Here is a 23,480-nt window from a genome sequence, read left to right on the forward strand (position 1 = left end):
ATTTTTTTTTATTTTTCACCTTCGTTATTAACTTTATAGTGCTCTCTAGTTCTTTAGGGAGTCATTTCTTACAGTCATACAATCACAGCATAGATCTTTTGGCAGCCTTAAATGTGAAGATACTTAAAGCAAAACTGATAGGAACTGAAAACTTAAAGCCAGGCGTGACTTGGGGGGAGTTTAGGGTGTTTACTGTTAGTTTTGTGGGCTTTTTACGTGTTTTTTTTTAACTAGTAGTCATAAGAGGTAACTAAGTTCCAAAACACACATACAACAGCTGCTGCCGCCAACACATTCTCTTATTGAGCTGCAGTGATCCCAAACTGAATTTCCTTCAGTTCTCCTAATAGATATTTTCAGCCAAACTTCAAGCCTTGAAATTAAAACTATTACTGAGGAGTAAGGCATTGGCTTCAAAACCTGATCCCATGCAGAAGTTCTATTATAAGCTGCAAAACACCCCCAAAATGTGTTAGCAATGCCAGTGGAAAGTCCCCTTTATGCCCACATTGCCAGATCCCCTCTGAACTACTGCAAACTTCATCTAGTTTATGCTCCTGCATTTCTTTCCTCCCAATAACAGCCACTAGAATTTTGCTTCAGGTTCATTTTAAAAGGAAGTCATTAGATTTACAATTAACATTGCAAAGTATTTCTTGTTTAACCTCCTCCCATTGCTAATCATTTACCCAGTGACAAAGCACATTCAGTTGTTTTATAAGCATAAGAATTTAACCACGATAAGCACACGAGGACAAACAAGCCACGAGACGCAGACTCACAGGCTCACAAAAATTAGCACCCAGAAAGAAAAAGGATGTATTTTACAGGAAGATTGTCAGGTTTCCAACTTCCTTTCTAACCAGCCTTGCATTTCCAAATTCTGCATGTCCCATCAAAATTTGTTCAGCTCAAAAAAGTTTCCTTTTGATAATTCTTCTCGATGTCTGGACAGATTGTCAGCAAGAAGTTGCTTCTTTCCTGACTCTCAACCCCCCTGGCTGCCCTGCTGCCCACACAACAGAACTCCCAAAACACTGGGAGACTGATGCTTACAGAAGGAAAGGGGAAAAAAAAAAGCCCAAACAACAATATAACCAAACAAAGAAGAAAAAAAACTAATAAAAATCACATATACCACTAGGAAACACAGCTACAGACACCAGCAGACTGATAAAAATAATTATTTACACTCAATTGCAGTATAGTTCTTACTCCATCTCTACTGCATTTCACAATGTTTTCTTAGTAGGTTTAATCAAATTTTCCAGAATCTCATTAGATAGTTAAATAATGACATGCACACTTAATTTGTTAAAAAGAAACAGACTGGATTAGGGTTTGCTTTGGTTCATTTGTTAAGCCTTAAGTAATTAGATTTTCCTTGTTGTTAAAAAGGGGACAAACAGGTTGCTCATTTATGATAGAAAACCAAAGGCACCCTCCTTTCCCTTTTACCCACCAACATGTTTCCTTTGAAGGGACACCAGGAGATGACTGACACCAAAAATGGATTTATTTCTCCCATGCTGGGGAATGGTGTGAGCACAAGAAGCTCCTTCTCTCCTGCTGACAGGACCCGTCCCCGTTACTCGTTCCCCACACAGCTTCCACTGGCACCAGGTTCATCTTCAAAGCCCAGAAAAGGGACAGAGGCACCTACTGTCCCCCAAGAATTTCTAAGCTTAGATTAAAATTGACATGGTAAAACAAAGCAGGGAGGGATTTAAAAAAAAATAATTAAAAAATATCACTAATGAATTACATAGGCCTAAATTTCTTTGATGATGAAGGACAGCAAGTATAAAATGTAAAGAATGGGCACACCAACAGTAGCAACATTAATTTCACCCACCTCTCATCAGCCTTTTCAAGAAGAGAAGAAACACCCATCATGTGTGAAGACAGTGACAGCCACAGTCATGTAGCCCTCAGTTCAAAATCAGACAGCAAGAATGCACTTTATTTACTCCGGAGTGTCCAAATCTACAGGGGATTCTGGTTAATACGGAATCATAGAATTGTGTAGATTGGAAGGGACCTTTAAGATTATCTAGTCCAACCACCAACCTGAGATTACTACAAAGATGATGAAACCAAGTTAAGAAAGTTTACACACACACACACAAATAGTACCCAAAAGGAAAAAAATTTTATTTGACCTTGCCCTTCTATAATGCTTGAACCGCTATTTCCTAGGGCCATCTGAGCTCATTTCACCTCAAAACTTCTCAGCCATCACAAAAAATAAATTATCTAAGACACTGGTGCCATTCTTGATCTCTCTCGATTGCTTTTTGGGACACTACAGTTTTTGCAGGTTGTGGTCTTGTGATGTCTATCGCTTAAGTATGATACGCTGCGTTAGGAGCACTTTGAGACTTGGGATACGAGATAAGCATATGGTGGATGTTCTCTAGACACTTGTTGACCCAAATGTCTCTTACACAGTTCCCAGCCATTGTGAGGAGCTGGAGGTGACTCCTTCCTAACTCCCCTTCGTTCCAGACCAGTGAGACCACGCTGGGAGTGCGTTGACCAGTTCTGGGCTCCCCAGTACAGGGCAGACATGGGCAAACTGGGCCAACCACAGCAAAGGGCCAGGATGACAATGAAGCAGTGGGAGCTCAGAGGGCTGGGACTGTTCTGCCCTGAGAAGAGAAGGCCTGGGGACATCTTTCAGTGTGTACAAACATCTGACTGGAAGGAGTAAAGGGGACGGAGACAGATGTCTCAGTGTGACCCAGCGAGGGGACAAGAGGTAATGGGCATAAATTGAAATAAAAGGAAAAGCTTTTTGACCATAAGGCTGAGTGCCCACAGGCTCCCTGGGCAGAGGGGGAATTTCTACTCTCAGATACTCAAAACCCGACTAGACATCATTCTGGGCAACCCACTCAACTCGACCCTGGTTTGAGCAGGAGGGTCCCTTCCCATCTCAATTTTTGTATAATTCTATGATAGTTTATATTCCTGAAACATTAAACATAACTGTTTTTCTCTTTTATTCTTGCAGCTATCAGATAAACACGCAGAGAAGTTGTAGGTGCCCCATCCCTGGAAGTGTTCAGGGCCAGGCTTTGACCAACCTGGTCTAGTGGGAGGCTGGGTTGGAACTAGATGGTCTTTAAAGTCCTTCACAACCTAAACCATTCTATGATTCTATGATAATAAGCTTTTTTGCTCCTCCTCAGAGCCCTGTTCTGGGTTGGAACTAGATGGTCTTTAAAGTCCTTCACAACCTAAACCATTCTATGATTCTATGATAATAAGCTTTTTTGCTCCTCCTCAGAGCCCTGTTTTAATTATTAACTCTCCAAGTCTCAGGGTGGGAGTTTTGAACCCGTAACACTGCAGGTATTTTAAATGCCACTCAGTGCACAGCTCCATGAGCTCCAAGCCAAACCTTCGGTATTGTGTTAAGACTGAAAAGATGGGTTCCTGCATAAAGAGCCAATTTTAAAAGGTAATGAGAGGCTTTAAGATACAAGCAAGCATCTAGCAGGACTCTGCAGAGCTAGACATCTAGCATCTATTGAAGATAAGATGACTATAAATCAAAAATTATTGCTATACTAACGAAGGTGTATCCCTGCTTTACACAGAATGGTAAGAGGTTTTTTTGGCTTTGCTTTCTTTTTCCCTAAGATCCCAGAACATATCTAGTACCTAAGGTCTAGCAAACACAAGTCAGATTAAGTTGGGTCATCTAGAGACCTACAAAAAAAGTGATGTAAAATAAGGATGCACTTAAAGTGACAAACCAAATTAAAGATGGGTATTCTTCTTTCACAGACATGAATAAGTTAAATTAACATTTTGTCCTCCTCTTCCAACACCATTACAAATCTGCATACAGAGAGCTCAGAAATTGTCATCCCTGACCACAGCCTGGTTATCGTGATTAACAAAATGCAACTCATCTCCAAAATGGTAGTTTTTCCATTCTGGTCTTAATATGTACTAATGCACACACACAAAATCCAAACCACCAAACCAAAACAAAAACCTCCCCCAACTGAGTTCCCAGAAACAGCTGGAAAAAAGGAAGATATACACTACAGGATCAAGTAAGAAATGGTGACATAAAGCCTAGAATTTAGAATATACAAGTCACACTGTAGTAAAAAGGCCAGTTGATCCTATGACAAAGCCTAGAATTTAGAATATACAAATCACACTGTAGTAAAAAGGCCAGTTGATCCTGGTTATCAGTTAATACAGCCCAGATCATTCACAGAACACAGTGCCCTGAGACACTTTGCATACTGTATGCTCACTGCATTCAATAGTAAAAAGAGAGCCATGGAAAATAAATCTATGGGCCCATCATTCACAGTGTAGAATTCTAGAGACCATTTTTACAGAGTTTAAGTTGGGAGAGGTTTACACATCCCCCTGCCTTCCACTTCCTCCAAATGTTGACTGAAATTGCTATTTTCCATTACTGTTACAACTCCCGTCACTGGAAACCCCGCACTAACAGACAGGGTGAAGTCAGACCAAAGCCAGAGAGAAAACAAGACAAAGCCCAGGAGGAACACAGCTCAGAGAACTGCGCTCAGAGAACACCTGCACAAATAATTTTTGAAGAGGAAAAAAAAAACAAACCCAAAACTTTTTCAAGTGAAGAATAAGCTCCCAAACATATACAAATATACTGAAACAGCCTAGATAAAACAAGGGCATTCAAATGCACTTTATACTGCATAAAAAAAGGATTGGCTTATTTATTATCTACAGTGATTTTTTTTTCCTGACAACATTCACCAAAAGACAAATATTTAATATTACTCAAAAGCAACAGTCACTGTTTAAAGCTGTTCCGTAAGAGCAACAACTCTGTTCAGCAGGCAGTGTTTATAACAAAAACGTGCTTTTTATATCAGCCAGTTTGTGCTAACTCTGCAACATTTCCAGTTCAGTACACACTGTACCGACGGCACTTGCCAGAAACTCTGCGCTCCCAAAACGTTTTCCTATTTGTTAACTATTTCTTTCAAAATAAAAAGAACTAATCGCAGTGTTTTGAAATTCTCTTTGCAAATATTGAACAAGAAATTATTTTGCTTAGCAAAAATACACGGGAAGACTAATGTAAATATAATAATAGCAAAAAGAATTTAAACCCCATAAATCATATAATCTGATGTTTTAGTTTTCAGCCGGACCGAGCCGGAGCCAACCATTACCACATCGCTTACGGGAATAAACTCCAGGGAAATCCAAGAGGCAGGAGGAGAGGCTTCTTGTCTTTTCCCAACTCTATTTCAATTGGCCGGATAAAACACAAAGGGGCTTTTGGATGTTAATTCAATAGGGGTGCCAATTTTTTTTTTAATATTTACTAAACATTTTAACTTTAATATTTATTAGTTTTAAAAGAGAAGGGTAGTTGATGGTACAGTGTAATGGAGGGGCCAGGAGCAGAGGCTCCCCCTCACCCCCAGGCACAACAGCGATGGGCAGAGCTGGAAAGGATCATGATGGAAACACCCGTTTATGGTAAGGGATGTACACCCCGTCACTGCCTGCCCTCTCTCCTCAGACCTAGAAATTGTGCCCGAAACATGAGGATTTTCAACTTTTGTGTGACATTTTCAGACATTCAGCAGGTCAACGAGCACCACAAGCAGCAGAGTAACACACGTACAATCAACCCAGAGCCACCCGTGTTCTTCAGGTTCATCCTGCATGTGTTGAACTGACTTTCATAGAGTCATAAAATGGTTTGGGGGGGAAAGGACCTTAAAGCCCACCCAGTGCCACCCCCTGCCCTGGGCAGGGACACCTCCCACCACACCAGGTTGCTCCAAGCCCCCTCCAACCTGCCCTTGAACCCCTCCAGGGATGGGGCAGCCACAGCTTCTCTGGACAACTTCTCTGGACTTTCTTCCCTCGCACACAAGGTCCAAGGTGCAGCGAGTCTCTTACACACCCCAACCAGCGCGTGAGACACAAGTATGTGTCGTCACCATAAACAGGGTCTCTCAGGGGAAAATGTCCCCAGGAACTAATGCCACCCCTGCAGTGCACCCACCGCAGATAAATAATGAGCTCAATTAACCCAGCAGTATTTAAGAAGCATAAATACTGGGCAACTCTGATCACCAATTATCTTACTGCTCCCCAGCTCTGCTACACACAAACCAGGTTCCTTTTGGCAGCAACGGAGCCAGAACCTCTGTTCCACACACATGTGAAATACACCCCAAAGGGCTCAAAAGGGTCTAAACTGAAGGTTCATTGTTTAAGTTCATTCAAAGCCATGCACAGTGAGGGCTTCTGGGCCAGCTGGAACAACCCCCCACATTTCATACACAGGACCTTCAAACCAATTGCTCTGAACTACTGAACTGCCTTTATTTCACTGGAGTAATTCCTAACATAGATACCACCTCTGAAAACCTTAATCTACTTTCCCAAAAAGCTGGTTAATGTACTTTCTTCTGCAGACGACGGTGCCCCTGCACTTCTCCTGCGTCTCACCCTCTCAGCAGGAACACTGTGCAGGGCAGTCAAATTCTTTGCGGAGCTTCCATTAAATAAACTGCCTTTACATAAACACAGCTACATTTTCACAGCACATACATTTTTGAAGACTCCCGGTATACACTGGGCAGCTGCAACACTGCACAGAAGCTACAACCCGAGCTATGGCAGAAAGTTTTGTGGCTCCAAAGTTCCCACATGCTTTTATTTGGTTGCAAAATTTCATATTTCTGTCCTATGATAGGGACTTAAACTGCAAATGCTCAACGTGTTGCAGTGACAGCCTGGGACAATACTTACTGAGTTTCCTCTACATATTAACCACCACAGCAAATAAAACTGCAGTCTTTCTACTCTGAATGCACTCTGTATTTTTTTTCTAATAGATTTATACAAAATATCTGAACTCCTTCAGTTTTCTTCAAGCTCTATATATTCAAAGGCTTTCAAAAAGTTACAGTTCATGGGATTTCAGGGTTGGGGTTTTTTTTTCTTTTTATTTTAAATTGATAATCTCATTCAGATGTGGCATCAAAAGCACACAGCAGGGTATCTTCCTAAAGCGTTACTTTGTAGAGGTCTTTGTGTCATCATCCAACGTTCCTAATCACATGAGGATTAGCACCAAGCCCTAGCTGGGAGTAGCGCGAGCGACAAAAAGGGACTGTGAATATCTGCTATTTTGAAACAATTCCCCAAGACCTCTCCTTTGCCCAGTTTGCCCCTGCTACCAGAAGACACAAAGCCAAACTGAAGCAAGCCCTGACTCTGGCTTATCATTTACACTGCCCATTTGGTTATCACAGCATAGAAAAGCCATCCTGGACCAGGACTGTCCCCTCCTCACTGTCCCATCCTGGAGAACCTCACAAGTGCTGGGGAAACAGATTGGGAGGCTGGGGGGAAATGCTAAACACAAGCCCAGGCACCCTGGCTTGGCTGAGGTACTGTAGGGTGCCTGGTTAGATCAACTCAGCAGCTAGAATTCCCAAAGTAGGAATAACCACTAGTATCATCTGGCCTTACAGCAACCTACAGAAGAGCTTACACAGCACTGTAAATAGCCAGGTGGGATCTAGATAAAGATATGACTGATTTAACCTTCAGGTAGACCTTATCCATTTCATTAGGAAACCAGGACACTAACTCCATTTGGAATACAAGTAAACGGGCTTATTTTCCTCCATAGGTCTCTAAAAGACAGATGTTGGGAGCTCTCCAGTTCAGCATGGGTCCTACAAGTTACTGTTCTTCCACCAAAACCACTTAAGGTGTGCAGTGCCGAGACAATCACAGCCTTTGCACAAATGGTACAGATAACACACACAAAAATCATGTTTAGGATACGGTCATTCATTATTCATCACAAGAGGTTGAGTGAAACGGCTACCTGGGATCAAGTAGTCACAATTTCATGTAATTCAGAAACTGTGTTGTCAAGTGTAAGCTGTAAACTCCAGAAAAGAAGAAGTCAATCCACTGACACCATGACTTCAAGCCAGAGAGGGATAAAAACTGTAGCTCTGACACATATGGACTAGCACTAGTGCCAATTAACAGCAGTTTTTAGCATGAAATTATGAGAGAGCACTGTAGTACAAAAATCTTTTATGTGCATCATTTAAAAAGTAGAGGATATTGTATAGTTCCTACTAGTGATCGTTTGGAATACATGCAAACCTGTACTTCCCCAGACCAATACTGGAAATAAGCAAGCAGCAGCAAAACACAACCACGTTACTAGTGATTACCTAAACTCTCAAAACAAGACTTAATTCAAATTAATCGTAAAAATAAAATTGAATTCTATCATTCTATGAATGTATAAATATACCACACAAAGTATAAAGTTAAAAAACATAAGTGGGTTGATGATATCACATACTGAACACCTGATGATTTGATCAAACACAACTGCTCCCCTTTTCATATGACACGATACACGAGTAGCAGTTCATACTTGAAAAATCAGACGGATATCAAACTAACAGAAAACTAGTCAAAGTCTTCACAGTTGAAGGACAGAGGAAGAGATGTGGGAAAGAAGAATAAAAAAAAAATTTATTTGAAACTACTACTGATAGAGGCAAAGTACAAAGGTCAATACTAAATATGATGAGTTCCAATGAAGAGTTACTCCACAGTTTGGGAGAACAGCTGAAGAGTCACTGTCTTTGGTTACATATCCATTATTTGTGCTTTAAAACACTACAGATTGTTCTCTTAAAAATTTCTGTACCGTAGCCTGGGATGTGCTCTCCCCAACCCACGCTCCCAAGGGGGGCTCTCAGCCCATTAGTTACATAAACGACTCCTCTAGTCTTACTCACCTCAGTAGGTCAGCTAAATATATGCACCGAGATTTAAAAACTGCAGTTGCAATCAAAGCACTTTTTCTAGAACAGAAGAGCCGACAATTTATGGGCTATTCAGTTTTGCATGCTTTTATCAGGCTAGTTAGTTGAAAGAAAATGCACACATAATTACTTAATCCCATTAAAACAAAGACAAATGACAGTTCAAAACTCCAGAGCTCAGCAGTTTGAGCACTGAAAGATTCGGAACTAACAGAGTAATGAATCACCAGCCTTATCAGTGTGCAGCCCCCAACCCCTGCATTTCAGCTCCATCAGCATCACGGCCCTTGTACACACCATTCAGCTACAGAAAACACTGTCTTTAATAATGAATAGCTACCATAGATCCTCCAATGGATGAGTAATCCAAGGTCCCTACTTCTTCAGTGAAGTGATTGCACGTCAATTAAACCAAGCAATTAAATTCCGATGAAAATACTAAAAATCAGTCATGTCTTCTGATACCTGGGGAGGGTGAGGGCACATGAGCAGGGAGCCCTAAAGATACAGCCAGTGGTAATCTAGACTCTGCTTGGTAAAAGCAGCGTGGTTTTGCCAAGGTTTTTTTGGTTGTTTTTTGGTTGGTTGGGTGGGTTTGGTTTTTCTTTTCTTTTTTCCCCCCTATACCTACCATGGCCCTCCTACAGATTTTGTATTTCGGCCAGTTGTGAGACCACAAGCTTATTTTAAAGTGCATTATGTTAACAGCCAAAGCGTAAACAGTTACTGAGGAGGGAAAGAAAAAGCAAACAAACATCTTTCCTAGAGAATATATAACACAGGTTGGCTGGTAAGTTTACTACTGGGGAATAAATAAAAATGTAAAAATTGTAAAAAAAAAAAAACATTATAGAGTCCCATCTCTGTTCAAAAGTTACTTCCTTAAAGATAGTAATGAAGGGGTTATTTTATATATATATTAATATATTTAAGTATCATGATCTTGTGGTTAGATCATTAACACAATCTGGACCCCATAATTTGGGAAGTTGATAAAGTTGCTAACGCACAGGCTCAGCCGTACCAAAAGCTGAGCATCTCTCTGTGGCACAAGGTTTAGCAGCTGCCCAGGACAGGACACACAAGCAAACAAGAAAGAGCACCCATGTCTGATGTCTCCTACCAGCTATACACATTTTGTGCCCTTGCTGAGGAACTCTGAGGACAAGGCCAGGCAGAAACCCACCCACCCAGAAGGGAGGTGTTCGGAATTTGAGTACCACGGTGTATTTCATTTTCATCCTCACCTTCCATGCTTTAACTATGGTTTACAGCAAAAGAAATATTTATTATTTTTTTTAAACAATGCTTACTACAATCTGGTTTAGTTTAAGAAAATGGTGGGGGAAGAAGGGAGAACAGAGCAATAACTCTACATCCACCTGGACAGCAGATCTCTGTCTAGAAGTTCTACATTTCAGTGGATGGCTTCTCCAGGTACAGTGTCTCTCTGGAGAGATCTCCAAAACACACTGGTGTTTACTACTCTTCGTTTTATCCTATCTGCTTAGTAGCTCCTGAACAAGTTATTTCCCCAAAGAATGGGAAAGGGAGCAGAGGAGTGGGAACTCCCCCTTTCGCGCTGTAAAACTCCTCAGAGCTGGGAGAGAGGATCAGAAGCACCAACAAGAGAGCAGAAAAGCAGCAATAAGGATGTTGCCATCACCTGAGGGTACCACTGCACACCTTCAGTGCATCCTAGTACTTCGGTCCATCCTGTCTCACATTGCACTATAGTGAAGTATTATGATGTATATGCAGAAACTATGTATTTTGGGTGAATTGTTAGAATTCAGCAATCTACACAGAGATATGGTTCCCCACATGAAGCTCTCGGTGACACCCAACGCCACACACAGCACTGAGGTCTCCACGGCTCGTCAGGCTTAAAACTGAACTACACTCCTTTTCCCAGAGGTGTTTCAGTCCCTTCCATTATTTTACTTTGTTCTGAATTGATTTTTACCATGAAAAGGAGATAACAGTCCACATAAGCAGTTAAAAAGTTGCAGCATAAATATTCTTTCCACTTATTACTTGAATCAAACAAGGGAAGAGGAACCACTGTTACTTTCCAGGTGCTGAATTAGCTGCTTCTATTTCTTTTGCAACAATGAAAAAAAAAAAAGATCTAGTTTTCATAATTGCTTTTATTATGTTGCAGCAATGAAAATCTTATTTTTCTTTTTAAAGAAAATTGGAAAAGGACTAGCAGTTGAAGGCTGCGAAAGATGGGAACAGAATCCTTAAGTTAATAAAAATATAACACTAGTACAAACTAAAAATAAAATGTTGTTTTCAATAAATCCAATCACACATTAAAGCAAACCTCTAAAACTATTGTCAGAAACTCACACTCCTCTTGATAAGCAGCCTTTTGAAGTGGCAGAATTCCCAGGCACACTCAGGTATATCACTGGGAAGAGCAGGATTTTCAGTTAAACCTTTTGTCACTCTGTCCCAACCTGACACAGTCCCACAGCACATCCATCGCTTACCCAGAGCGGGGAACATCCAGCAAATCACCCAGACGCCGCACTTGCTTTAGTAATCACACTGCTTATTACCATGACATTATCAGAAACAGCATCCTTTCCATACAGGAGAGACCAAAACAATGACAGGGGAGACAAAAGCCACACATTTCACCCTCATATGCCACCGAGAAGAGATTCCAGTGAATTTTGATGGCATACGCTGCAAAATATTGCATAGAGTAAATTTATCGAACTCACAAGGGGCCAAGAGATTTAACTTCCACACCCAATGGGTTAACCAACGCACCAGAAACACGTAAGACAGTCAGCCCTCCTGTTCCCCCTCCAATAATAATAATTTTCATACTTCCCATCTCTTTTGAGATCAAAGAACACGTCCCAAATTCATAAAGTGATTCAAGTAAAAAGAAAAACAAACCATTGTACAACACTACCTTCATCACCTATGACCTCAAGTTTCCCTGGGCTGTAAAAAAAGGTATTACTTTTGTTCAGAGCAACTGGAATATCATGGAACAAGTTGATCTATAAAAAAAGAAGTGTTTTCTTGAAAAAGACATTTATTTCCTGAAGCCCTGCTTAGAAACTGCTATACCTGCCACCTTCTAGTCTTCCTTCTGAGATCAAGTTTATCCACATAGACTCCTTAATAAAGAAGCTTCACTCTTCAACTTCTCCAGAAACTGGGGGAGCTAATTCTGCCTGGTTATTTCTTACTGTCCACCCAGCAATTTAATATACAAATTTGTACTGTTTCAATTTGACCCCTTTGGCTCACTGACTATTGCAAAGCAAAAAACGCCCCACGATTCTGTAAGAAGACTGGAAAATCCTATACTAGTAGAAAAGAGAAATAAAGGGAAAGGCCTTTTAGCAAGAAGGGCTATTTTCAGGAGCCAGAGCTTTTCCGTGCAGAGGTTACCAAACTGTAGCCCTGGGCCACCAAGGGGAACACCCGAGTTTGACTGTGCCCACAGAGGCAGCCCTGGGCTCCTTTCAACTCAAAATTAGGGACAGCAAAAGGCAGAAGCAGACAAAACGACCCACACGCCAAACCTTCAGCTGGAACAGAAACTGAAACAGCAACTGGTCCCACACCAGCCTGTACGGGAACTGAGAGAATCCAGAGACAATTGAAATGTATTCGTATGACCAAAGGGAACACAAGAGTCAATTTTCTCATGTCAGACACATTGAGCACAGATACCTTTGTTACATGTTATGCTCACACTGCTCAGCTGAAAATGAAAAATAATTTAGTGGGGTTTAGCTCACCAAGAACACAAACCCAGCCCAGTAGTGTGCCCTTCCCCCAGTGGATACTTTCCCTTTAAGCTACTTAAATGTTAAGCATTGAAAAGTCAATTTAACCCTGTTCCGCTCTAAGTTCAAATTCTAGTTGTCGTTACACGAGTGACTGCAACACACAGCTGTTTGGGTATTTAAACACGGATCTAATATTTAACTCGCAGCAAAACTCCACCCTTTTCCTAGGAAAACCCCCAGTTCCCATGGGCAAAGAGCACAGGTAGGAATCCAGCCCCGCTCGGAGCCGCTCCGTGTCCTGCAGCTCAATCCCTTTGCGCTCGCTCCTCCTCCGAATTCCACGCGGGAGCATTTTGTTGTTTGTGTATTTATGGCCTGCTGGTTTGGAAATGACACAGTACAACCTCAGCACGCCCTGTAGTTTCAAATAAACATTGGGAAACAGAGTTTGTGTTTCAAAACCCTCATTCCGAGCGACCGATGTTGTTTCTCAGATTTCAGGGCTGGTCGTTGAGACGCTGAAGCATAGATCGGCGTTTCTAGGCATCCACTCTGCGGGGAACAGAGCTGACTGTCAATCCTTGGATAACTAAGGGCACATGTATAATTAAGTCCACTTAAAGTGAAAATATTCTCACAAATGGGCCGTAAGAATTTTATATCAAGATTTATAACTTTTAATGGGAACGTTAAAATGAAGAAAATAACTTTAATGTAATGGAAAACATGCCTCTGAATAGAAACTCTGGGTTAACTTCAGAAGAGCCATGTTTTATGTTCGCTATTTGCAATGCAGTAGCATGTCACTAAAAGTTCATTAATTATTCTAAAAATGGCATTACAAACACGCAATTATATGCAATTCTTTTTTAAGGTAGCATTTCATCTATTTTTAAAGACGGAATTTAGCAGCGGAGCTTGCCCTGTGTTCTTAGGATTAGTCAGTACAGGCAAATACAAACATCAGTAATGAGCTCTATTAATGCAGATTTCACTTCAAGCGAACTTAGATTCACTTTGCACAGTTAAGTGACTTCATTTCGCTGGGAAAAAAAGCACAACAAAACACAACACATTCCCTGAAGCAAAACCCATCAACTACTGTGGCTGATATTGCCCAACACACTGCTGAAAAATAAATTCTACTGATTGGATTTTTTTTCCGTTTTCCCCCCCTCAAGCACCACTTTTAAAAATACAATCTTTTAATGATTGTTTAATTTTCATATAACTAGAATATAAATCCTTTACATACTGCTTTGCTGCAGCTGCAGCATAATGTCTCATTTTTCATGGAAAAAACCTAATTACGTGGTTCACTGAGTTGCCTGTGGTAACACATCAATTTTATTTACATTCAAAAGTTGGACTCCAGTTTGGTCTCCACACTCTGCTTAATTCCAAGCACATTTTGCACAATAGCTCTCTCCAATTCGTCAGTAATACCTCACTCCAGCTTTTATTTGAAAAGGATTCTGAGCCGTTAAAGTCTTGTTTGGGATTTCCAGCACTTTCTGGGCAGCCCCACGTTTGTGGCATCAATTCCATCACACCCTTAAATGTTCAGGGTTTTCTATAAAGTCCAGTCTAACTGGAACCCTTCTGCCCGAGCAGCATTAACAACCCACTACAGAATGCAACCATTAATGTTTCCCAACACATGCCCAGTCATTGTCCCACAGAAACACACCAGAAAAACAATAACTATTGTGTGGCAAATAAAACTTAAAGATTAATTATTCAACATTTCAACTATTTCAACTGAACTAAGCCTATATTTAGAGTGCAGGAAGATGAAATGGAAGTTTGTTATCGAGCGGAGAATTTCTTGGCTGTACCTTCCATTAGTGTCTTTCCTTCAAACTATTTACAGAAGGTAATTTGTTGCTATTACTAGTAAAACCTCCAAAATGCCAAATATGAAAAGATTTAAAATGATAATTGTTGGGAGATTAAAGAAAAAGTAGAAAGCATCAGGCTAGCTTACATATGATCCTTGGGAAGAGTTCATATGGTTTTGGTTACCTTTTAGACTTCGATATTGCAGGCTGTAAAAAGGGGCAAGTGCAGCATGTTAGAACGGTACCTCCTTGGCTAGAATTGGTAATGAATTCACCAGTGCTGTATGGATTCATTCAATACTGAGATTCACTGTTAATGCTGAGAGAAAAACCACTGAAGGAAAGAATAATTAAGGAAAAGGTAAGCACAGTCTGACTTCTAAACGGGAAACCCAGATTCCGTTTATTTTACTTTTAAACAACTCATACCCTCATTGTCTATAACCATAAAGCAATTTTAAAGTAAAATGAGGGAAGAAGTTGGGGTGGTGGGAAGAATATTTATTTGAAAAAGAAAACAAACTAAAATGAAGACATCTTGCCCAGACACAATAAGGCTCTTGTCAACTTCATGTGTATAAAAGGAGTTGGCATTTTCCCATGAAGCAATTCCTTAATCCCAAATGATGGCATAATAACCTCATTTAATATGCCTCCTTAAAAGAAAAAGTTTATTTTTGTCTAAGCTAAACTTCAACTGGCAATCACCGGACACCAATTAACAGTGTCAAATATAAGGGTCACAGAACAATTCTGCAAGCTGAGAACGTATGAATTCGCTTTTAAATCCCATCTTCTTTCCAAAAAAGTGTATAAAGTTTAACTTTGTTTTCATGTCTTTGGAAATAATCTATGCTAGGCAATTAAGAAAATGCAAATGACTTATCCCATTGAAAGTAATCAACCCAGAAGCAGACTTTTCAGTAACTTAATATTCCAATAAAGTCTTCTGTCATATGAACCTACTTGCAAATTCCACTCTTAACTCAAGAACCAGTAATTAACCATTTTCAGATTTTACTTCAAATTACTAATAAGTGGTACTCAGCTGCCTGATACTCGTAGCTTCTTTTTAAATGGAAAGCCTTCAAAAATACTTCTATTTCAGCTCCTGTTAGATTCCATCTACTCCTTGTTTGTAAATGGCTTTTCCATATATTAACTGGTTTCACTCTACATAAGATTGAGCATGACACTAGTTATGGGGGTTATGTATTCTGGAGGACACCAAATGTTGTAACGCACATTCCACGCTTGCACACCCCTCAGCTAAACCCACCAAAGAAGGGAAACAAGGAGACAACCCCTTGGTAATTTCAAGAAAGTATCAAAGCCAATGATAATGCCATTTCAGCAGCAAAACACTCCCTTCTTCCCCAATTTCACATTCCTACAATAGAATGAAAGATTTAAGGGCGCTTCCATTAAAAGCAAGACTATTAATTTGTATACCCATGTCACAGGAAGAGGTGCTTATTCTTGATTTTACACATCACTTCACACTTAAAATATGTTTGGGCAGACAGGAAAATCATCTCATTCAATAATTAACATATCTCGCCACACAGCGGCTAAGAACATATTTCATATCTTCAGGAAGAGTTCTCAATTCCTTGGAGCTACAGTAAATCAAACACAAAAAGGACCTTAAATGGACTATTTTAAATTGAAACACAAAGCAAAGGAGATTTTTTTTATCCTTCTTGATACTTTTATATTAGAACCATATTTTTTTTGTCCAAAATTCAAGTTTTCCATTATTTTTTTAAACCCCTAATAAATACTGAAAAACATCATCTACCTAACATTTATAGTTTATACACTTCTTTAATTTAGAACACTTAACTGATATAATAAACTTCAAAATCTGGAAGTTAAGAAGTGAGCATCAAGAACCCTATCTAGCTGGAATAAAAATACCTAAATTGAGCTGTGGCACATTATTCTTGTCAGGAAATGAGCTTGAAAACACAGCTGGCACGTTCTGGTTTCCTGTGGGTGAAGATCTACCCATCAGCGATGTGCAGGTAGAGAAACAACAGCAGAAATTAAGTCTGGGCCACGACTATATGATCCAGCAGGGATGCCTTGAAAAGAGTCCCTCCTACAGATGACGTTTTTTCTTCTCATCATTTATCAGCCCGTGGGGATCACAACCGAGGGCCATAAACCAGACAATACACAAAAATGCAAAGGGTTTGGCTCAAAAGAATTCAGCCCACAGGAAAACTGTAAGATTATCTGTACCATCTTTCCTGCACAAGCCATTTCCCCTACAGCGGAGAGGTTGCATGGGAAGAACTGTTAATCTGATCTATTTAAGGGAAAAAACACCTATAAAGTCAATTTGAGGTGACCGTGAGTCAGGAGTTAACTGCAACCTTACCAACGCTTCAAGTATGATTGTTCCAAGAGTAGAAAAACACTAAAATTGTATTTATTTTCTCTCAAGGAGCTTTGTACTGTTAAGCTTCTATTTTGAAACAATGTGGGGTTTGCAGTTCTGTGCCGTGCATTGCTGAGGCCAACAGTAACGGCTGGGGGGCACAGATGGGTGTCTGGGGCTTCTCACTCATGGCCCAAGTTCCTCTTACTCATTTGTCTTGTCTTCATCGCTTCACAGGTGATGGCAATCCCAAATACCTACCAGAATCAGTGATTTTGGGCAAACAAACTATTCAATGGATAGTTCTTTATAACAGAACTGAATCCTTCTATCCAATGGCCAGAATCTCATCCATTTTCAATATGTTGCCTAACATTCTCCCAGCCTTCCAAAGCCCACCTCCAGGGTCACCTTCCAGTCACCAAAACTATATTCTCAGTAGTGACACATATCATAATGCCCACATTATTCCTGATAATTCAACTATTCTGTACCACAGATAAAAAAGACAAAGCTGAATATACCCATGAACTCAATAAGCAGATTGCAAGTTTGTAGACAAAGCTGTCAGACAAAAAGGTTGTTGGAAGTGTCAGACACAAGTATTTTTTGCAAAAGCAAAGGTGGCAACTAAGGAACAGATTATCACCTGCTCGTAATCTGTGTGGAATGCACAGGGTACAAGTGTGGGGTGGGAGAAAAGAGAAAGCCCTAAAAAGTCGAGTATAAATTCTCTGTGGTGCTCCAGATGGTATTTGGCCACCAAATGCAAATGAGATCACTGCAACTCGCAAATCTACAACTTCCCTGTCAAAAAACCTGCCAACAGTAAGATGCTACCTCCTCTCCATTCCATTTCTACTGCAGAATTTACAAAAAAATATATTTTTAATGGGAAAAGGTAGCAGCTGTAACACTTGTCAAACCTCCTCCGGCAGCAATAGCATTAAATAGCACTTATCCTTGAGAAAACAAAACTTCCACAACCAGAACACTCCCAAGTTTTTCAAACTTGTAAAAATCACTCACTTTTTTCCTCCCACGCAGTGACCCCACACCAATTAGCTTTTTTCACTTGGGATAGAATAAAGTTCTTCCATTTTTTTTTCAAATTTAAATCCAATCATAACAACACCCAGAAGACACCAGCTGAGGCTGGCAGGGGAAAGGAGGAGAAAGGAAAATGTAGGAGGATGTGCAGGAGCCACACCTATGGAAGGCAGAGCTGTCTGGCTCATCCAGAGACTTAACCCACCTGCAGCTTTTCTGCAAATAATTGTTTTTATTTAATCTCCCCTGACAGCATTTAATTATCAACACCGTTTTGAAAAGCTACTGCACAAACAACTGTTCTTAGACAGCCTGTTTGTAACTACTAAGCTGTTTTCCCAAGGACTATTTAAATTTTTTTATTAAACATAGATTGTTGCTTCCAAATCATCTACTTGAATGTTATAAAAACAAGGCAACGCACACAGCTCATGTGCAAAACTTTAAGAAGAGTTGCTGAAAGAAAATTCTCATGGAATTTTCTTATGGAAGCCTCTGGGCTTCTCATTAGTTTAACCAGAATACTAAATGTCATGTAATATTATTTGAGTGACTCTGCTATTCAGAAAAAAAAAATAATCAATAAGTCTAATTTAAACGTGAATGAATAAAAGATGAAGACTTAATTTGAAGTCACCACTAAATTTGTATTACCCTAATGAAAATGTCACTTTTAAAGCACAAGTCCCAGGCAGGACAAGAGAAATCCAAAACATTGTGAGCAACTTTATACTTGGTGAGAATTCACCATCTTATTAAGAGCCATTACTTCCTAAAGTTCATGGATCTCAAGACGTGGAAGTGTTTCAGATGGACTCCACTCTTCCACTTGGATCTTCAGTGTCACATTTCTGGGACAAACCCAAAGCTCCAGTCACCAAGCTGTACGTTACTGACCCCCCTCTATGCTCACATGCAAAGGCCTTTATATTTTTAAGAGCTTGTAGACTCTCAAACTAATTTCAATTATCAACTATTTCAGCACTGTGGTGTGCTTATACATTAAAAAGCAAAATAACTTTGTTTCTTCTGCATTGCTGCTGCATTAAACACCGAACACAAACACTGTCCTCTGTCTTATTTCAAGGAATCCATGTTCATAAATGCCTCATTCTGGCAGAATTTGATGTTTGATATTTTGTCAATACTGATGTTTGAATGCTAAACATCTACTGAAGAGAGTGAGACAACCCTACCAGCAATAACATTTACAGCACTTTTACAATTACCTCACTTACAACTATTACCTGATCAGTCACTACAAGCGTTTCAATGTGCTTTTAATATAGAAAAAGTAAACCTTTCATTATACAATTTCCACACATCACAAAATTCCAGCATCTCCAGTGGAAAGGAGAAGAAAAGGAATTTACTTCCCACACTCTTGTAGGGTCCTGACATTTAGCAGGAACATATTTCTTCTTCTTTTAATTACCACGTACTTCATCCCCCAAAAGAGCTACACACAGTCCTCCTTTCTCCATCTCCAACCTCAGCTCTGCATCTCTTCACATCTCTTCACATCCCTCTGCACAATCTTTCTCTTTCAGATATTTTTACTTTAGTTTGAAAGATCTTTGCAAATAAGGCCCTCTCGGTGACAGTGCTGTGAAACACCCTGCGCTCAGACTGCGTTTCTCAGTGTGGTACTGCTGCTGCTGACAATTTAATAAAAAGAGTGCTCTAGCAGACAATTTTCAGATTTAATGCCACTTCAAGATTATTGTACTGAAGGCTGCAGCCTGAATGCTTCATAAAATTTTGGACCAGGAAAAAAATGTGTCAAAGTGATAGTATTCTCTGTTTGCCTTATTCTATATACTATACTCAAGCAGGTTCAGCTAATCCTGCACCTAAATGCTTCCCCAGACCATTATCACTGAAAGTAGCCTTATATTGTTGTAACCAAGACATTAGGTATAAACAAGCTACATCAATTTCCAAGAGAACCAGAAGCTGTCACCTGCAACTCCCCTCAAATAAAAAGACACTTAAGCCCCACATACTGCATTTGAAATATTAAATAAACTACGGTTTCACAAAGAGAAAAGCATATATTATTAAAGCTTTGCCGGGTAAGTAGAAATATTACCCGTGCCTTCATTCAAAACAGGTGCCTCATCAAAAATTAATGCCAGTGGAATGGTTTGGTGCAGCACTTGTGAGCCATGGCTTCAATTATACATGATCACAGAGCTACCTGCGCGGAGGACGCCTAAAGACACAGGGTTTCATATCTGTGATTTCCCAGGTTCTGTCACCAAACAAACCACCCGCTGTTCATCAAAGCAGGAAGTCTGTAATGGTCTGAATATAGGTGGTTACAACAGGGTAACAAATAAGAAAGTGAATACAGTGTAAGCCAGGACCAAACCTGTGTGTGGTAGGGGTAGGGAGGGAAAGGACAACTAAAGCACACCTGACAAATACAATATTCTCTATATTTGATCTGGCATACAGATTTTATCACCAAGCAACAGGAGGGTCTAAAGGCTACCAAAATGAAAATTTAGTGCAAAAACCAAGGACCTGATTCTTATTCTCAACTTGGGTTTGGTTTAGGGTTTTTTAATTTATTATTATTATTCTGGGATTAGTGAACTTTTCATTGTTTCCATCCAAGACATGAGAGGTGAAATAAGGCACAAGTATTCATGCAGTCTAATAAAATACCTTTTGAAAGTTAAAGTTTTCAGGCAAACTAGGTAGTCTCAAAGCAACAACACCTCATGGAAAAGGCATTAATATACAGCAGACAGTCATAGCCAAGAAGGACCACAACATGAAGTTAGTTTTGCTGTACAATTTAAGGTCACCCATTGTGGAGGCACTGAGGACAATCAAGCTGCACAAAACTTACAATCGTGTGAACTTCTCATTGTCACTTTTGTCCTGTCTTTCCCTTCCCTCCTTTTATTACATTCACTTATTGCAACTTGCCTCCATTTATGCTCAAATCCTGCAGAATGACCAACGTGGCATGTTCTGACCTTGCAGATCTACCTCTGGTGCCACGGAGTTTGCCTGACTCAATACAGGAGTTTTATTCCAACTGTTACCTTATGCCAGAGTTTATTTTTGTTATTCATTCTGACCTTGCAAATCTACCTCTGGTGCCACCGAGTTTGCCTGACTCGATACAGGAGTTTTATTCCATCAACTATTACCTTATGCCAGAGTTTATTTTTGTTATTATCCTCTGAATTAGAATTTAATTTTACAGCATATCAGAGATTTCACAAAAAAATCTAAGGAATTATGGTGGATATAGGCCTCCTAAATTCCTTCTGGTTTTATTTTGCATTTTACCTGCACATCGCTTGCAGCAGCAAAGTCAATTTTACAAGGTGTTTTTTTTTCTGTAGGTCTTAAGACATAATTTGTGACAAATTTTCACAAAAAATCTAAGTAATTATGGTGGATATAGGCCTCCTAAGTTCTTTCAGGTTTTATTTTGCATTTTACCTGCACATCACTCGCAGCAGAAAAGTCAATTTTACAAGGGTTTTTTTCCTGTAGGTCTTAAGACATAATTTGTGACAAAAATCACATACGGTAGCAAGTTAAAGCCTTTAATGACAGAGTTCCTTTTTCACTGGAATAAATATAAATAAGAAACAAAGAGAGAACAACTTACTGTGCAGTTCACGATGTATCACGTCTACGAGATTCGGCTCGTCTCCCCACCAGAATATCCACAGCTCCTTACAATCCGGTTTGACATCACGGCGCCACACACAAAGCAAATTGGCCTGCAAGCAGCGGATGAAGCTGAGCAGAATTGGATCATCCTGTGCTGGGGCTGAAATGATAGGGCCACAGTCCCCATGACCTTCAAAATTGTACCTACGCCATTTGATGCCTGTGAGTTCAGCCTAGGGAAAGGGAAAAAGAAAAAAAAAAAGCCATTAAATCACTCTATTTCAAAATTTAGTTATATTCATAGTATTGGTTTGTTTCATTTTCATTGTTTAATTCCTAGAATTTAGCTCCAAGCAGATAAAGTTAAAAAAATCCTGCTATTCCCACACTTTCCTCTTTTCCCCTTCAATGGAAAAAGGAAAACAATTTTAGAAAAAGCTGTGAATAAACCTGGCTGACCCCTGCATTCATGTTTTTCACCACAACCCGACTCATTCATTTCTAACCTTACCGGTATCTTACTGTAATCCTACAAATTAGAAGGAAAACAAAGAAGCAGGGAGAGGGAGTGAGACCCATTCCCCACGTGTGCTTTGGGGGTCAAGTGAATTCAGTGTCAGCCCAAAAGCTGACCACTTGAAAGTCACAACCAGAAAGTACTACAGGATGCAAGAAAACAAGCAGCTTACTGAAAACAGTGAAATAAAGTTTCATATTGTGATGTTACAGATTCATCACAAATGCTTTTAATTTTGCTTTTGCTCAAAGGAACAAGAAAAGAGTAAGGAAAGTCTCCATTTACAGTCTCTGGACCAGAAAATTCTCTTGCTGACCATCAAGGAAGAATAAAAAGAACAGGAAAATGGCTACCCAGGCTTTTGGGAAAGATTTTCTTCTACACAGCTTGAAAAACCTGAAGGCAGGCAGGTGTCCCACTGCACAGCCCTGCAAATAAACAACTGCCAGGGAAGAAGCCGCCAAAGTACTCAAACCATGAAAGAGCTGGCAGCTAGAACCAGGGCAGCAGGGCAGTGGTTGCAATTTTATTTTTTTTTTCTCCTCATTTCAACTTTAATAGCAGACACTCACAGCTGTCACATCCAGTTTCCCTTCTCTGAAGTGCCCAGATTGCTACCTTTTTATCTGCTTCTATTCCCCTGCCCATCACACTCTTCCCTCCCCAAAACCGCTTTCCCCCAAGACCATTGCGGATCCTCGTTTCTCCTCACCCTACTCACAGCTGTCACATCCAGTTTCCCTTCTCTGAAGTGCCCAGATTGCTACCTTTTTATCTGCTTCTATTCCCCTGCCCATCACACTCTTCCCTCCCCAGACTGCTTTCCCCCAAAACCATTGCGGATCCTCGTTTCTCCTCACCCTCCACCGGCTCCAGGCACCTGCAGAGGACACAAGGGAGAACACTCCCATGACTTTTAGTCTAACTAGTAGGAGTATCATAATTAAAAATAGCATGTATATACTCCGTGTTCACAGTGGGCTCATATTCTAGTTTCTAACCTACATTACCAAGACACAGCAGTGGAAACACCAGCTGTGGGAATGGCTGCCCCCTACACCCTCACCAAGAGGGACATTAAGCTCTATCTCAACAGTCCTTTCCTTTCTCTGGACAATACACATAAAAAAAAATATCACAAGAAGAAGGGTGCGTTTTTACTCCTAAAGAAAACAAGAGACTTGCAAATCATATATCCCTCCCATTTTTATCATCTGCACAAGGACATTTAACCTATTGGTCCACACTGCTCCTCCAAAACCCATATTACCTGACACATACTGAAGGATCTTCCTTTTCAAGTCCACAACCTTAGTTTGTTTAGAAGTTTAAAACTCTAAAGTAACTGGAAGTAGGCTGTTACTTGTTCAAGAGCTACCTGGCTAACTGCTGAGGAGCTAAAGGTGATGCTCATCACACCAACAGCACAAG

General features: G+C 40.2%; 1 protein-coding gene across 1 annotated transcript in view; it reads right to left on the minus strand.

The window, feature by feature from the left end:
- The window catches only part of MED13L (mediator complex subunit 13-like), a 182,038-nt gene extending 160,278 nt beyond the window's left edge, over positions 1–21,760 (minus strand). The window contains exon 1 of the mRNA XM_014963264.1: positions 21,528–21,760. Coding sequence (XP_014818750.1) covers position 21,528 — 1 coding nt within the window. The 5' untranslated portion in view covers positions 21,529–21,760. The remainder of the gene's footprint in view (positions 1–21,527) is intronic.
- Positions 21,761–23,480: the final 1,720 nt, after the last annotated feature.

The sequence above is a fragment of the Calidris pugnax genome, unplaced genomic scaffold, assembly GCF_001431845.1.
Source record: "Calidris pugnax isolate Ruff unplaced genomic scaffold, ASM143184v1 scaffold32, whole genome shotgun sequence".
Classification (NCBI taxonomy): Eukaryota; Metazoa; Chordata; class Aves; order Charadriiformes; family Scolopacidae; genus Calidris; species Calidris pugnax.